Consider the following 16,296-nt stretch of genomic DNA (forward strand, 5'->3'; position numbering starts at 1 on the left):
AGGAAGGAAGGAAGGAAGGAAGGAAGGAAGGAAGGAAGGAAAGAAGGAAGGAAGGAAGGAAGGAAGGAAGGAAGGAAGGGCAATAGCAGCAGCACTTAGACGTATATACCGCTTTACAATGCTTTCCAGCCCCCTCTAAGTGATTTACAGAGTCAGCATATTTGCCCCCCCAACAATCTGGGTCCTCATTTGACCCACCTCGGAAGGACGGGAGGCTGAGTCAATCTCGAGCCTGGTGGGATTAGAACTGCCAAACTGCAGGCAGCCGGCAATCGGCAGAAGTGGCCTGCAGTACTGCCCTCTAACCACTGTGCCACTTCCGTGAAGCCCAAATGACATTTTCTGCTCATCTTTCAGGTGCATTTCTGAGAAGACGACAGCAGACCCCTCGAGCAGAAAGGAAGCCAGGCAGGGTTTCTAGGTGAATAATGTCTTCCCAGGGCAACAAATCACACACCCTTGGCCCGTTCCTGCAAACCCCCTCCTGTCCGGGGAGGTGTCCTTATTCCGTCTTCCGCACCAGCCCTCGCTGCTCCTGGTGGCTGAACCACATTGAAACCAGGGCGACGGGACTCCTGGACGTCCCCCCCACCCCACCCCATCCACCTCCGGGGGGGGGGGGGGGCTCAGCGGAAGGGGGGACGCAACACGAGCCACCAGCAATTTGTGTCTGCGCTGCCTGATGTTCATGTCACACTTCAGTGCCGGGAGCCGAAAATACTGCTTTGGAGGTGACATTTGCAGCGGGCTCATTACTCTTCTCCAAAGAGCTGGCATCAAAGAGACAGCTTCAAGCAGGCCGGGCACACGGGCACAGATGCCGCCACTAATTAGCCACCCAGCGAGCAGGGAGGGAGTTGGAACTACCAGGAGGAGCTCGGAAGCCTCCCAGGGGAGGAAAGGTGGAGGGAGGGAGGGAGGCTGGACCCAGCCCATCTCTCCAGGGCGCCTGTCCCGGGAAGAGCGGGAGGGAGGGAGGGAGGGCGAAGGGGGGAGGAAGTCCTACCTTCGTGCTCCTTCTCGGAGGCCCCCACCTTCTTGATCTTCTTGGGGGACTTCATGAAGAGAGGGAAGATGGTGCGGAGGCCCAGGATGTCCACAAACTTGTGGCAGTTGTCGGCCCCCTCCGGCCCAATCATGGCGTGGTCCAAGACTTTCAGGGCGCTGCTCCGGGAGATCTTCTTCTCTCTGCGGGGGAAGGAGAGTGGGAGCCATGAGCCTGGGCTTTGCTGGAGGAGGAGGGGCGGGAGGAGGAGGGAGGAGGAGGAGGAGGAGGAGGAGGAGGAAGAGGAGAAGGAGAATGAGTTGGGGTCCTTGATGCTCTCTGAGCTTGGCTGTTTTCTTGTAGACATTTCATGACCGAACGAAGTAACATCATCAGTGCTAGAACAGAAGAGGAGGAATAATACAATAGCAGAGTTGGAAGGGACCTTGGAGGTCTTCTAGTCCAACCCCCTGCCTAGGCAGGGAACCCCTACACCACTTCAGACAAATGGCTATCCAACATCTTCTTTTTTTTTTTTAACGTAATCTTTATTAGTTATACATTTTTTTAAGAGTAAAACATACAAATACAAATACAATTTTAAACATACACCCCCCCCTCCCCCCCGCGGTGACAGTCATTCACAGCCCAACTTTTTTCTTTCCTTCCTCATTGTTAGGTCTCTAAGCCACATCTTCTCATTACAAAGTTCAGGGATCTGTTACGATACCCATGTTCACTTTTAACTTTCCCCGTTTTAAGTCCCTGCTGTTCTCCTTGTCGCCCACATATACCATAAGTTCCAGCTCAGATAATGTTCCGTTTCTCCTTTGTCCCCTCAGCCAACCCGTCATTCTATCCATTTCTGCACATTCATAGATCTTTTTAATTATAGCATCTTCCGACGGTATGGTAGTGGATTTCCAAAATTGTGCATAAGTTATTCTTGCGGCCACAATTATATGCAGGCTCAAATGCCATATTGAACTGCTCATGTTTTCTGGTTTAATGCTTAGTAGAAGGTTCTCGGGTCTCCATTCCATGCTTGCCCCGGTAACCTCTTTTAGCCATTTTTTAATCCTTTTCCAGTATTTCGTGGCCTCAGTACAGGACCACCAAATATGGTAGAATGTGCCATCCTTTCTTCCACATTTCCAACACAGTGGAGATAACCCAGGAAACATCTTGGCTAACCTCGTTGGGGGGAAGTGCCACCTATAAAACATCTTGTATATGTTTTATTTGAATGCTGTAGATATTGTAAGTTTAATGGTCTTGCTCCATAGATCCCACCATTTGCCCATTTCAATCTCATAGCCAAAGTTTCTCTCCCATGCTATTAGAAGGCTTTTATCCATCTCTTCATTAGCATCTTGGCAGGTCAAAAATTGATAAATCTTCGATAACATTTTCTTGTCTCCGCCAAACAAAATCTTATCTAACCCCTGAGGGTTTGGGTAGATCCCGAACCGTACCTCATCGCTTTTAAACCTGTTTCTAACCTGTAAATATTCCCACCATTCCAAATTCTTGCCCTGCTGCTCTAATTCCATCTTTGTTTTCATGTTGCCCTCTTCTGTCATAATGTCTTTATATGTTATGTTTCTTGCCCAATTAAATACACTGGGATGCGTTAAGGCCTCTAATGGTGCCAACCAGCACGGAACCCTAAGATAGTATTTTTTCCTCATCTTTTCCCAGACCCCCATCAAAATCTTCCGAATATAATGTCCCATGAAGTGCCTATGGGGGGTGTCTCTTTCTTGCCAGAGGGAGGCATGCCATCCCTGGGGGAGGTCATGTCCCTCTATAGCCAATAGGTGGGAAAATGGGAGTGGGGATTGTACGGAGTTAGATGATATGCAGCCATAACAACATTCTTTCTAGAAAGCCAAGGTCATTATCCTTTGTCTCTGCACCTCTGCACCTGACCGGAATTGGATGGGTGGCAGTGGGAGATTGGACATGGGATGGACCTGGGGGGGGAGGGGGAGGAAAGATCTTGAACTTTCAACTGGGGTGGGGGGATTGGGAAGCTTTCAGATTCGGGTTTTCCCAGATGTGCCAACATGCCCCTCTTCATCAATTGGAACTTTGATTTCCTTTTGGAAGCTGTTTGGGACCCTGAGAGCAGGCCCCGTTTCCCCCTGCAGACCAGAGGTTCAAGGAATCTCTCAAAAGAGAAAAAGAAAATTCTCCCTCCCTGGAGCCTCACAGGGATTCCTCGACTTACAACAGTTCGTTTAGCGACCGTGGGAAAGTTTCAACGGCACTGAAAAAAAGTGACTTCTGACTGTTTTTCCACAATTACGACCGCTGCAGTGTCCTCATGGTCACGTGATCAAACTATCAAACGCCTGGCAACTGGTTCGTACTTATGACGGTTGCAGTGCCCTGGCGTCACGTGGCCCCCCTTTTGCGACCTTCTGGCAAGCGAAGTCAATGGGGGGAAAAAGCCACATTCACTTAAGAAGTTAACTGCAGTGATTCACTTAACAACTGTGGCAAGAACGGTCGTAAAACAGGGCAAAACCAAAAAAAGAGCCAAGGTGGCGCAGTGGTTAAATGCAGCACTGCAGGCTACTGCTAGATCAGCAGGTCAGCGGTTCAAATCTCACCGGCTCAGGGTTGACTCAGCCTTCCATCCTTCCGAGGTGGGTAAAATGAGGACCCAGATTGTTGTTGGGGGCAATATGCTGACTCTCTGTAAACCGCTTAGAGAGGGCTGAAAGGCCTATGAAGCGGTATATAAGTCTACTGCTATTGCTTAAAAAACTCACTTAACGAACGTCTCACTGAGCAACATAAGTTTTAGGCTCAATTGTGGCCATAGGTCAAGGATTACCTGCATCAATTTTATATTTTACCTATTTTTATTTTTTTAAAAAATTAAATTTTTGGTTGGATGATGGACACGCATTTATCCCAACTACGTTGCTAAAATTAGCTTTTCAGAGCTCTGAGGGGATTTGTGTTGAAACTGGGATGAACGACAATTTATTCTGCTCCTCTACACACACACACACACACACACACACACACACACACACACACACAGAGGGTTGGACTAGAACAGTGTTTCTCAACCTTGGCAACTTGAAGATGTCTGGACTTCAACTCCCAGAATTCCCCAGCCAGCATTCGCTGGCTGGGGAATTCTGGGAGTTAAAGTCCGGACATCTTCAAGTTGCCAAGGTTGAGAAACACTGGACTAGAAGACCTCCAAGATCCCTTCCAACTCTGTCCTTTTGTTCTTCTGTTTCCAAGCCTCCCCCTTGAAAAATCAAAAGAGCTAAAGAGCCAAACCGAGTGGGTGCTTCTGCTTGGGAATCAGGGCTGGAAGGGGCCTTGGAGGTCTTCTAGTCCACCCGCTGCCCACGGCAGGAGTCTTCCCCTCCCCCTGGGCAAACGGCTGTCCCATCTTTCCTTGAAAATCTCCGGTGATGGAGCAGCCGCCACTCCCGGCAATGGCAATTAAAGTCTCTTTCCTTGGCAGGCAGCAACGGCATATTGATCAGCGCTCAAGGCAGCTGCAGGGAGCCGATGCCTGGAATATTCATGGCAATTTAAGTCCGGGCTTTTACGGATCGATAGCCCGCTTGACCGATCTGTCCAAAGTTGGTTTTTTTTATTTGAAATATTTGTTCTATCGGAGGGCAAGGCTGTCCGTCTTAATCACTTAGAGCAGGGACGGGCAACGGTGGTCCCTTTAAGATCTGCGGACTTCCACTCCCAGAATTCCCAGCGTGGCTGGCTCAGGGATTCTGGGAATCGAAGTCCGCAGGTCTTCAATGGACCGTTGCTGCCCACTCCTGTTGCAACCAAAGCCCGCTGCCTTGTGTGACCCTCGGAAAACGTGGCCCAGGCGGCAAAGACCCGATGGAGTTAGCAGAGATGGATAAATTGACTGTTCTGATTGGAGAGGAAAAAAAAGGCAGATACCTTTATTTTCTGCTTGGAAACCACTCTGGGACTTTGTGCTTGAGGTGGGGGAAAAAATCCCCACCTCAAGAGCCGAGGAGAAAGCAGAGATGGCGCAGTGGTTAGGGTGCAGTACTGCAGGCCACTTCAGCTGACTGTTATCTGCAGTTCGGCAGTTCAAATCTCACCGGCTCAAGGTTGACTCAGCCTTCCATCCTTCCGAGGTGGGTGAAATGAGGACCCGGATTGTTGTTGGGGGCGATATGCTGACTCTGTAAACCGCTTAGAGAGGGCCGAAAGCCCTAGGAAGCGGTATATAAGTCTAACTATTGCTATTGCTATTGCTATTGCTGTTGCTGTTGCTATGCTATGCTATGCTTATCTATCTATCTATCTATCTATCTATCTATCTATCTATCTATCTATCTATCTATCTATCTATCTATCTATCTATCTGCAATATTGCAGGTTAACTCTGCTCACTGCCAGGAGTTCGTTCCTGGTTGACTCAGCCTTCCATCCTTCCGAGGTGGGTGAAATGAGGACCCGGATTGTTGTTGGGGGTGATATGCTGACTCTGTAAACCGCTTAGAGAGGGCTGAAAGCCCTATGAAGCCGTATATAAGTCTAACTGCTATTGCTATTGATAGATAGATAGATAGATAGATAGATAGATAGATAGATAGATAGATAGATAAGATAGATAGATGATAGATATAGATAGATAGATAAGAGCCGAGGTGGCGCAGTGATTAAATGCAGCACTGCAGGCCACTTCAGCTGACTGTTATCTGCAGTTCAGCGGTTCAAATCTCACCAGCTCAGGGTTGACTCAGCCTTCCATCCTTCCCAGGTGGGTGAAATGAGGACCCGGATTGTTGTTGGGGGCGATATGCTGACTCTGTAAACCACTTAGACAGGGCTGAAAGCCCTAGGAAGCGGTATATAAGTCTAACTGCTATTGCTATTGCTAAAAATGAAACTTTGATCTTGGGTTTTACCAATGAGACAGATTTGTCCTTATAGAAATGGCTACTTTATGTTATCGTGCAAAAGTAAAAAGGTGGAGGGTAGATGTTACGTTGCTAAGTGGAGCACTTGCTAAGGGAGTTTTGTCCCCTTTTATGAGCTTTCTCGCCACAATTGTTGAGCGAATTCCTGCAGCTGCTAAGTGAGTAACACGGTTGTTAAGTGAATCTGGCTTCCCCACTGAACTTCGTTGGTCAGAAGGTTGCAAAAGGGAAATCACTTGACCCCCCAGGACACTGGAGCTGCCATAGGGAGGTGACAGTTGCCAAGCGCCTGAATTTTGATCCCGTGACCAGGGATGCTGCAACGGTCGTAAGTGTGAAACATGGTTCTAAGTCACTAAATGTCTATGGAGAGTCTCAGCCATCCAGGTCCTGGTTGTCCCAAAGGGGCTTTTTTTCAGGATTTCCTTGTTTTTTTCTTTGAAGACATTTCACTTCTCATCCCAGAAGCTTCTTCGGCTCTGACTGGATGATGGGGAATGGAAGGATTTATATTATAAATATACCAGCAGACAGCTGGTCATTTGCAGCCTTTTAGAGGGTCCTTGAGGCGGTTCACCGACAAAAGGGCGAAACGACTAAACCGCGGCCGACTAAACCGCATCGCTGACGTCATCAACAGGGCGACAACAGCGTGGAGACAGAAGCACGCTGTCAACCCTAAACCTAAACTTAACCGTAAACCTAACCCTAAACCTAACTCTAAACCTAACCCTAACCCTAAACTTAACCCTAAACCTAACCCTAAACTTAACCCTAAACCTAACCCTAACCCTAACCCTAACCCTAACCCTTAACCTAACCCTAAACCTAACCCTAACCCTAACCCTAAACTTAACCCTAAACCTAACCCTAAACTTAACCCTAAACCTAACCCTAACCCTTAACCTAACCGTAAACCTAACCCTAACCCTAACCCTAAACCTAACCCTTAACCCTAAACCTAACCCTAAACCTAACCCTTACCTTAAGTTGAATCGGCTTTCTTTCAAAGTGCTATTTAAAGCGCCCTTCTTTCTCCGCGCTGGCTGTTGTTGCCGCGTTGATGACATCAGCGACGCGGTTTAGTCGGGCGCGGTTTTGTCGTTCGCCCTTTTGACGGGTCACACCTTGAGGCCACCTGGAGGTTTGTCTCTCTAGCCTTCTCCGCACCCATTCGCATGAAAACATCTGCAGAAAACACCCTGCAGCCAAGAAGGCTCCACAAACATTTGCACCCCTCAGGTGACCCCGAGGGCCCAGACAAACCTCCAAGTGGCCTCAAGGACCCTCTCAAAGGATGCAGATGACCAGCTTTGTCTGCAAGGAGTATCAATCCTTCCCCTCCCCTCCATCCAGTCAGAGCTGAAGAAGCTTCTTGGGTGAGAAGGGAAACGTCCTCAGAAGAGAAAATCAGAAAGTCCAGTGGCCTCCTGAAAATGCACCTGTGTGTCCTAAGTCCCTTTCTTCAGTGCCGTTGTAACTTTAAACGGTCACTAAACAAACTGTTGTCAGGGTTTCCTGTTTCAGTAGGGGGTTGGACTAGAAGACCTCTGAGGTCCCTTCCCACTCAAGCGATCCTGTGGTGTCCTTTTTTTTGTGTGAAAGCTTTCACGGGGGCGCCTCCTCCTCCTCCTCCTCCTCCCGCGGCGGCTGCTGGCAAGGGGCTGTCCGCCCTGCACATAAACCCATTTGTCTCTTGCGCTGCTGTGTGGCTGGACCTCCCGGCGGCCTCTCGGCTGGTGCCTGGCAGACGGCAAAGGCCTCTGCACAGGTCAAAGAAAGCCCGGCTAATGGCTCCGCGGCGGGAAAGCCCCCCCACCTCCCCCTTCCACTGCTGGGGAAACATGGAAGGAATTTAAAACCTCAGCCGGCCCCTTCCCTTCTGCGGGGAAACGGTTAGGGATGGAGGCGGCCTTTCTCTCTTTACAGAGGAAGAGAAGGAGGAGAAAATGGAGGAGGAGGAGGAGAAGGGGAAGAAGAAGGAGAAGAAGAAGAAGAGGAGGAGGAGGAGGAGACGACTATTGGTAGCTCAGGGATGAACTGGGGGGGGGGGGGCTTGGGGCTCTCTGAGCTTGGTGGTTTTCTTGCAGGCGTCTCATGACCCAACTAGGGAACATCATCAGGGCTAGAAGGAGGAGTAGGAGGAGGAGGAGGAGGAGAAGGGGAAGAAGAAGAAGAAGAAGAAGAAGAAGAGGAGGAGGAGGAGGAGGAGACAACTATTGGTAGCTCAGGGATGAACTGAAGGGGGGGGCTTGGGGCTCTCTGCGATGGGTGGTTTTCTTGCAGGCGTTTCATGACCCAACTAGGGAACATCATCAGGGCTAGAAGGGAGGGAGAGTTTAAAGAGGAGAAGAAGAGGGGGAGGAGGGAGGGAGGAGGACTATAGGGTCCTTGGTGCTCTCTGAGCTTGGTGGTTTTCTTGCAGACGTCTCATGACCCAACTAGGGAACATCATCAGGGTTAGAAGGAGGAGGAGGAGGAAGAGGAGGAGGAAGGAGGAGGAAGAGGAGGAGGAAGAGGAGGAAGAGGAGGAGGAGTCATGGAGAGGAGGAGGAGGAAGAGGCCAGTTGCTCTCTGCGTTTGGTTGTTTTCCTGTAGTCGTTTCAGGATCCAAAGTAGGTACCATCATCAGCACGATAAAAGGGAGGGGGAGGAGGGGGAGGAAGAGGAGAGGAGGAGGAGGAGGAGGGGGGGGGTAGGGGGAGGAAGAGGAGAGGAGGAAGAGGAGGAGGAGAAATAGAAGAGGAGAGGACTGTTTGTAGCTGAGGGTTGAGCCCTGGTGCTCTCTGAGCTGAGTGATTTCCTTGCAGATATTTCACTGCCCAACTAGCTAATATCATCAGTGCGGGAAGGGGTGGGTTTGCAGAGAGGGATGGGCAAAGGAAACAGGGAGGAAGAGGAGGAATATGGGATCCTTACTGCTCTCCGATCCCTCTCATCCCTGGGCTACCAATCATCTCTTCTTCTTCCCCTTCTCCTCCGTTTCTCCTTCCTCCCTTCCACCTCTCTTCCTCTGTTTTCTTGCAGATCTTTGGGGCCTACCCCACAACTGGGGGTGGGGGGGGGTGATGTTCCAGGTAGCAGAGCAGGTCTTCCTCCTCTGGCCCTCACCAGCCAGAATAATCGGGACCCTCGACGTGCTTCCTCTGCCGGCAAAGGTGGGCTGGGCCGATTCCCCGTGGGGTGAGGAAATGACGCCAGTCTCTCTGGAGAGGAGCTGCTCAGAAGGTGGGCCCGGGAGGGCAGGGATGATAAAAATAATCCTGCCTTGTCAGAAATGGGGCTGCCCCCACAGGAGTTGCTTACGGAACCCCGTGAACACGCGAATCTCAGCGAGAAAGAACCACGATTGGAAAATGCACTGTTGGTGCAAAGACACACAAGGGTTTAAGCCAGGGGTGTCCAAACTTGGCAACTTTTAAGACTTGTGGACTTCAACTCCCAGAATTCCCCAGCCAGCCAGCTGGCTGGCTGGGGAATTCTGGGAGTTGAAGTCCACAAGTCTTAAAAGTTGCCAAGTTTGGACACCCCTAGTTTAAGCACAAGAAGCCTTTTTTAAAAAGAAATCATTGCAAGCATCTCTCAGGCATCAAAAGTGACAAGAAGATCTCTGGGATCACGGAGTGGGACAAAACCACAAAGGACGGATTAAAACCACGATGCTAACCATCATTAGAAGAAGTCCTTGACTTACAACCACAATGGACCATTCTTAGCCTCCGGGCCTTTGATCCTCTGAGTTTCTCTTCTCCGCGCTCTTTCCAGAGTCTCAACGCCTTTTGGGTAACCAAAACTGGATGCAGGATTCCAGGCGGGGCCTTTATGAAGTGGAACCGATACTTCATCTGATTTTGATTCTATCCCTCTGTTTATACAAGCAAGGATTGCATTGGCTTCTTGTTGAAGGGATCGTCCACTCGGGCTCCAAGCAGAGGTGGGTTCCGACCAGTTCGGACCAGTTTGGCTGAACTGGTAGTGGTTTGGCAGACTGGGTCGCTGGAACGACCCAGGCTGGCCACGCCCCCGAACCGGTTCTCCTACAGAGCCACCATCTTGATTTTTGATTCTGTGCACGCACAGAACAATTCTAATTCCACATTTTTCCCCCCTTTTTTTAACGTTTTGCACACGCACAGACCTATTTTTGCGTGCACCGAACCGGCAGTAATGCCCGGAGCAGCCCACCCCTGACTCCAAGGTCCCTCTTCCCAGGATTCCTCCCAGCTGGCTCTGCTTCTGCTGTAACCACTTGGCTCTTAAGCAACAAAGTCCAGATTCTGCCAATGGAGTCGAGGGTCTTCCTTTCCTGGATGCCCAAGCTGGGACAAGCCTGACAGCATCGCATGACCTCAGGACACCCCCAATTGTCATAAAGACCTTGCTACGGACTGTCCCCCAGGAGGTCTCTGGCAACTCACCCCAAGCCAATGCGCCGCGGGTTGTATAATATCGCAGGAACAGTGGAATAAATTGTTAAACAAAGGAGGGGCCAAATGAAATGCGAATGGAAAAAAAAAAGATTTAAAATAATTTTTAAGAGATTATTAAACGGAATGGCTGAATTGTCCCACAGCTGGTTGGCTGATGGAGACTTGTCCCAACGTACTTGGGAAAACCTGCGTTGGAACAACTTGCCTCCAGGAGTTGTGAATGCTGCAAACACTGGAAGTCTCGAAGAAGATGCTGGATAGCCATTTGTCTGAAGTGGTGTAGGGTTTCCTGCCTGAGCAAGGGGGGGTTGGACTAGATGACCTCCAAGGCCCCTTCCGACTCTTGATACTCTATTCTATTCTAAGACGGAGGAGAAAGCGGCCCATAGCATCACCCTGAGGGCGAAGAGGTGAAGGCCGGGGATGGAGGGGGGGGGGAGACCCGGAGAGGGGAATCAGAATATGCCATCTCCCTCCTCTGCCCGGATGAAGGACGCTGGCTAATTAGCTGTGCTGGGCCAGAGAGCAGCCGGGAGCCCAGAGGAGAAAAAGGACAAAGAGGGGGGGAGGAGAACAAGCACGTTCTCTTCTCTGCCCCCCCCCTTGCAGAACAGCTTTAATTAGCCCAGAGAAAACTCAGCCCAACGCCTCCCCCCCCCCTCCCTCCCCTCAAAACAATCCATGCTTTCTGCTTATTTATTTAGCTCCCTGCTGCTGCGGCTGCTGCATTAGCCAGCCTTGCTCTGCAGGGAGGGAACTTTCTCCTGGCAGACCCCTCCCCTGCGGGAAAGCTGAGGGCAAGGGCAGGAGGGGGGGGGAGAGCTGAACTTGGTCCCCAGTGGGGGGGGGGGGGAAGGAAAAGGGGGCTTTTGTGCATGCTGCGTCTTGGGTCTGGGGGCTCAACATCAGCTCCATGTGTTTCTCAGAAATCCTCAGCTGCTCCGGAGGCTCCCTCCCTGCACTGCCCACCTCACCTTCACAAAAGGGCCTGGAAACAAAGGGGCTTTTTTGGGGGGGGGGGGGAATGTAATTGTGAATGCAGCAGGCAGTTCGTTTCCACAACAGCCACACGGTTCTACCCTGAGAGGCCCCCGCTGCTCTCTGGTGGTGGTTTTCTTGCAGACATTTCCCTACCAAACTAGGGAGCATCATCAGGGCTGGAAGAGAGTGGGGTTTGAGGAGAGGAAGAGAAAAGGAAGGGGGGAGGAGGAGGAGGAGGAGGAAGAGGAGGAGGAGGAAGACGACTGTGGAGTCCTTGGTGTCCTCTGAGCTTGTGATTTATCTTGCAGACATTTCCCTACCAAACTAGGGAGCATCATCAGGGCCGGAAGAGAGTGGGGTTTGAGGAGAGGAAGAGAAAAGGAAGGGGGGAGAGGAGGAGGAGGAGGAGGAGGGGGAGGAGGAGGAGGACTGTGTGGTTCTTGGTTCCTTTCTGAGCTTGGCTGTGTTCTTGTACACGTTTTCACTAACAAACTAGGGAACATAATCAGTGCTAGAAAGGAATTGGGGTTTATGGGGAGGAGGGGGATTGTGGGGTCCTTGGTGTTCCCTGAACTTGGTAGTTTTCTTGCAAGTTTTTAGTAAGGCCCGGAGGAGGAGGAGGAGGAGGAAGGAAGGAAGGAAGGAAGGAAGGAAGGAAGGAAGGAAGGAAGGAAGGAAGGAAGGAAGGACAGAATAGAGAACTAACCTTGGATCTCTTCTAGCCCAACCTCAAGCAGGAGACTCTCAACCCTTCCAAGCAGGTGTCCGGCCATTCTCTTCTTCAAAACCTCCAGCCACGGAGCTCCCCACCCCTCCTGAAGGCCCCACCCTTCCTGCGCTCCGCAGGAGCCCCACTTCTACCCCCAGCCCCATTCCCCTCCCTTGGCCTGTGTCCCTGCCCTCTCTCCGTCCGCCCGTCCTTCACCTGAGCATGAGGTTCATCAGCTGCAGCCCTTCGCCCTTCAGGAAACGGTCTCGGTTGGAGCTGAGCATCAGCGAAGAGCAGAGCGCGTCGAAGAGGTTCTCCATCATCTCCTGCTCCTCCGCAGGGCCCGGGTTGTGCCGCTTGAAGACCTGTCCCCAGAGCACACAGCAGAGGGGGTCAGCAGCCGGCCTCCCCCGGGACCCCTTCCCCGGGGCCCCTCCCCACTTGGTGGCAGCCCCTCAAATATTGGAGGACAGCTATCGTGTCACCCCTGATCCTTCTCCCTGCAACAGTCTGCTCAGGAATATAAATCCTTCCATTCCCTGGAAGGAGGATTCTTGGATGACAAGGGAAATGTCTTCGGGGGGGTGGGGGGGGTGGAGAGCCATGAGTCACTTTTTTCAGTGCCGTTTCAACAGTCACTAAATGAGCAGTTGTAAGTCAGGGACCCCTTGTATTGCATTCTTAAGAACTTTTATATACCGGAGCAGAAGAACGGAGCTGGAAGGGACCTCTGAGGTCTTCTAGTCCAGCCCCTGCCCAAGCAGGAAACTCTCTACCATCCTGAATAAATGGCTGTCCAGCCTCTTCTTCAAAGCCTCCAGGGATGGAGAGAGCCGAGGTGGCGCAGTGGTTAGAGTGCAGTACTGCAGGCCACTTCAGCTGACTGTTATCTGCAGTTCGGCTGTTCAAATCTCACCGGCTCAAGGTTGACTCAGCCTTCCATCCTTCCGAGGTGGGTGAAATGAGGACCCGGATTGTTGTTGGGGGGCAATATGCTGACTCTGTAAACCGCTTAGAGAGGGCCCCCACAGTCTGGGTCCTCATTTCACCCACCTTGGAAGGATGGAAGGCTGAGTCAACCTTGAGCCAGTGAGATTAGAACCGCCGAACTGCCGAACTAGCAGTCAGCTGAAGTAGCCTGCAGTACTGCACTCTAACCACTGCGCCACCTCGGCTCATGTTGAAGACAGGCCATCGGCCGCTTTTCTTCAGCGTCATCCTGACTTTGAACAGTCGCTGAACGAATGATTGTAAGTCAGGGACTAAGTGAAAATGCTCTTTCTGGATCCTTCATGGCCGGCATGAAGCAGCTGGACTGCATTCGCCCTCCCACCCCCCGGGGGGGGGGCGGGTTCAAAGCCTGCTGGGCTTCAGCTTCCCGTCTCCTCTCCCCCCCTCCCCTTGGGATGAGCGTCTCTTCCCCCCCCCCCTCCTCCAGGCAAAGCCAAAGGGTAGGAAGTTACTCACCGACAATTGCTGAAGCAGGACGTCGATCCCATCCAGCTCCCCCAGCATCTCCCGGTTGTCTGCAAGAAGGTGGGGAGGGGGCAAAGGTCAGATTTGACAGGCCCTCACCCGGCAAAGGAGAGGAGGGGGCAGAGGCTCAGATTTGACAGCTACCTCAATCGCAGCAGCTAAAATCGATAGGGCTGGGCAGAGAGCCCAGGGCAAGGAAAGGAGGTGGGAGGGAGTTTCGGGGGCATAAAGCCCACCACAGGCCAGGTGTGTGTGGGGGGAGAGGGGGCAGGTCGAGGACTCACCGTCCGTGTTCTGGAGGAGAATGGCCAGCACTTCACTGCAGTAGAGCTTGTTGGCATCAAAAGGCATCTTGGCCTGCAAGAGGGGGGGGAGGGGAGAGCAGCGGGTCAAGAAATGCCTTTTGCATTCTTCCTACGGTCAAGGACCTCCGGTCTCATAGAGGTTTGGCCTTCGGCCTTTTATGGTCAGTGAAATGCCCCCCCGGGGTCCAATGTTCCTTTCCCAACCCTGCCACTTTACAACACCAACGCCCTTTGGCACTGGACCGACTGGACAGCCAGTTGTCCAGAATGGCATATAAGGTAAAGGGTTCCAAGACTTGTGGACTTCAACTCCCAGAAGTCAAGGCTATCTGGGGAATTCTGGGAGTTGATGTCCAAAGGTGCTACAGCCACCAGTCCCCGTCCTCCCCTCGGCCACCTTAAGGGGAACCATCAGAGAAAATATGGCCATCATGTCAGAGTTTGTTGCATAAATTCAAATCCAGAAAGCAGAGACGGATAACTGAGGCAGCTGGATTCATTAACTTCTTTAGTACACATAAGAACAGATGAATAAATGTACAATACCAACATGTGGTTCTCCCAAGGAAACACAAGGCGGGAGAGTTACAGGAAAACACAAGCAGTTGGCTTCATTCCAGCAGACAAACCCAGACAGACTGCTAAGTTTACTTCTCAGAGCAGCAGACTGCTGAAGTTTCAGTTTCGATTCTCTGCACAGACTCAGATCTGTTTAAGCTCCCCTTGGCTGACGTAGTTGCTATGCCTATTCATTGGCTGACCTTCTTCCCATGTCATGAATATTTTAACACAACACTCACCTTCAACCTCTTGAGAAGCCACTGCATGAGGCCCTGCTGGGCAGCATCTGCGCACACCTCCAGCCGAAACTCTGCCATGTTCTCAATGATAGCTTTGGGGAGGATTAAGAGGGGGGGGGGAGAGAGAGAGAGCAGAGAAGACCCTTATCAGTCCTGAATTTCACAGCCATGGGCATATCTTAGCAGGCTTCCCAACCCGGCAGTGTTCCCCAGACAATGTTTCTCAACCGTGGCAACTTTCAAGAGCGTGGACTTCAACTCCCAGAATTTCCCAGACAGCCATGGTTGAGAAAGACCGTCCTAAGGCAAGGACCTCTGGCCTGGGACCATGAGGGCCAAGACATGCCTTGAGAGGCCCAGGCGGCTGGAGAGGGGTTCCTCCCTCATATCAGAAGCTCTGGTTCTCCCACCCTTGTCTGGAGGTTGAGTTATGGCAACTGGACTTCCAGACAACTCTACTGGAAGGCTGAGAATCTTCACTGACTTATCTCCACACCTGTTGCCATGGTTCTCTTTTTGTCTTATATCTATATATCCATATCTATGGCTGTGTTTGTGTATGTGTATGTTCCAGGGTAACTCGAGCAATTTCAACCAAACTTGTTACACAGATGACTTACTCTCTGGAAACAAATATTGTGGGGGAAAGACACCCCTTGGGGGTATGTGTGTTCTGTTAAGATACAGCCTGTTGTGCCGTAAAATGGCTTCTACTGTACAGCGCAGTGGAGTTGCCATGGTAATGGCTCCCCAGTACTCCACCAGGGGGCTCCCTCTGGTAAGGGGGAAAATACAACATTAGAAATTACGTTTGGTCCAGACATTTCCCCCCTATAAATAAATACCCGGGGAACACCAGGTTATCAGGTAGTTGTCCATAAATATTGTCCATTCATGAACAACTCAACGGAACACAGGAAGAATATATCAATATGATAACCAAAAGGATGGACAGGTGGGGAGCAGAGGGGTGAGTGTGTGTGCATGTTACCATCAATCCAGCAGCCTCCTCCAGTGTGAAAGGGCCCCATTGGACCTCAGGCCAGATCCTCCAGCGCTTGGAAGGCAAGAAGGAGGATGGGGCAGATCCCAGCTTAGAGGGCAAGAGGCCTCTTCACCCCTCCAACGGGCACCCCGCTTACCCAGAGTATTATGAACGCCGTCGGCCTCTTCTTTCACGCTTTCATCCAGACGCTCCAGATTCTGCACCAGCAACGCTACCACCTGCCCGTCCACCTGGGCCGAGGAAGAGGAAGGGAGAAAGGGCAGAGTCAGGGCAAGTGTGAGAGGGAGAAGGGCCGGCCGACCAAAGACCCATATATAGGCTCTGCAACCCTCCCTTGCTCCACCTGTTCTCCAAAGCAGCTGAGGGCAGGGCGGAAGGTGACTAAAGGGAGATGATGCAACATAGAAGGAAGGAGAAATCAGTACCACTCTGTAAAGCCTTGGTAAGTGTGGTAAGGCCACACTTGGAATATTTGCATCCAGTTTTGGTCACCACAATATAAAAAAACAAAGTGGAGACTCTAGAAAGAGTGCAGAGAAGAGCAACCAGGATGAGGAGGGGACTGGAGGCTAAAACATACAATGAATGGTTGCAGGAACTGGGCCTGGCTAGTCTAGTGAGGAGAAGAACCAGGGGAGGCAGGAGAGCATCTTCCAATATTTGAGGGGCT

The 16,296-nt window shown here is 51.4% G+C and overlaps 1 protein-coding gene across 1 annotated transcript in view; it reads right to left on the bottom strand.

The window, feature by feature from the left end:
- Nucleotides 1-16,296, bottom strand: part of CTNNBL1 (catenin beta like 1) — a 94,995-nt gene that overhangs the window by 41,876 nt on the left and 36,823 nt on the right. The window contains exons 6-11 of the mRNA XM_087720676.1: nucleotides 15,763-15,856; nucleotides 14,621-14,712; nucleotides 13,800-13,872; nucleotides 13,507-13,565; nucleotides 12,256-12,404; nucleotides 1,007-1,188 (exon numbers count right to left, since the gene is read on the bottom strand). Coding sequence (XP_087576802.1) covers nucleotides 1,007-1,188; nucleotides 12,256-12,404; nucleotides 13,507-13,565; nucleotides 13,800-13,872; nucleotides 14,621-14,712; nucleotides 15,763-15,856 — 649 coding nt within the window. The remainder of the gene's footprint in view (nucleotides 1-1,006; nucleotides 1,189-12,255; nucleotides 12,405-13,506; nucleotides 13,566-13,799; nucleotides 13,873-14,620; nucleotides 14,713-15,762; nucleotides 15,857-16,296) is intronic.

The sequence above is a fragment of the Thamnophis sirtalis genome, unplaced genomic scaffold (assembly GCF_051295495.1).
Source record: "Thamnophis sirtalis isolate CommonGarterSnake01/CBP01778 unplaced genomic scaffold, rThaSir2_p1.2 scaffold_7, whole genome shotgun sequence".
Classification (NCBI taxonomy): domain Eukaryota; kingdom Metazoa; phylum Chordata; class Lepidosauria; order Squamata; family Natricidae; genus Thamnophis; species Thamnophis sirtalis.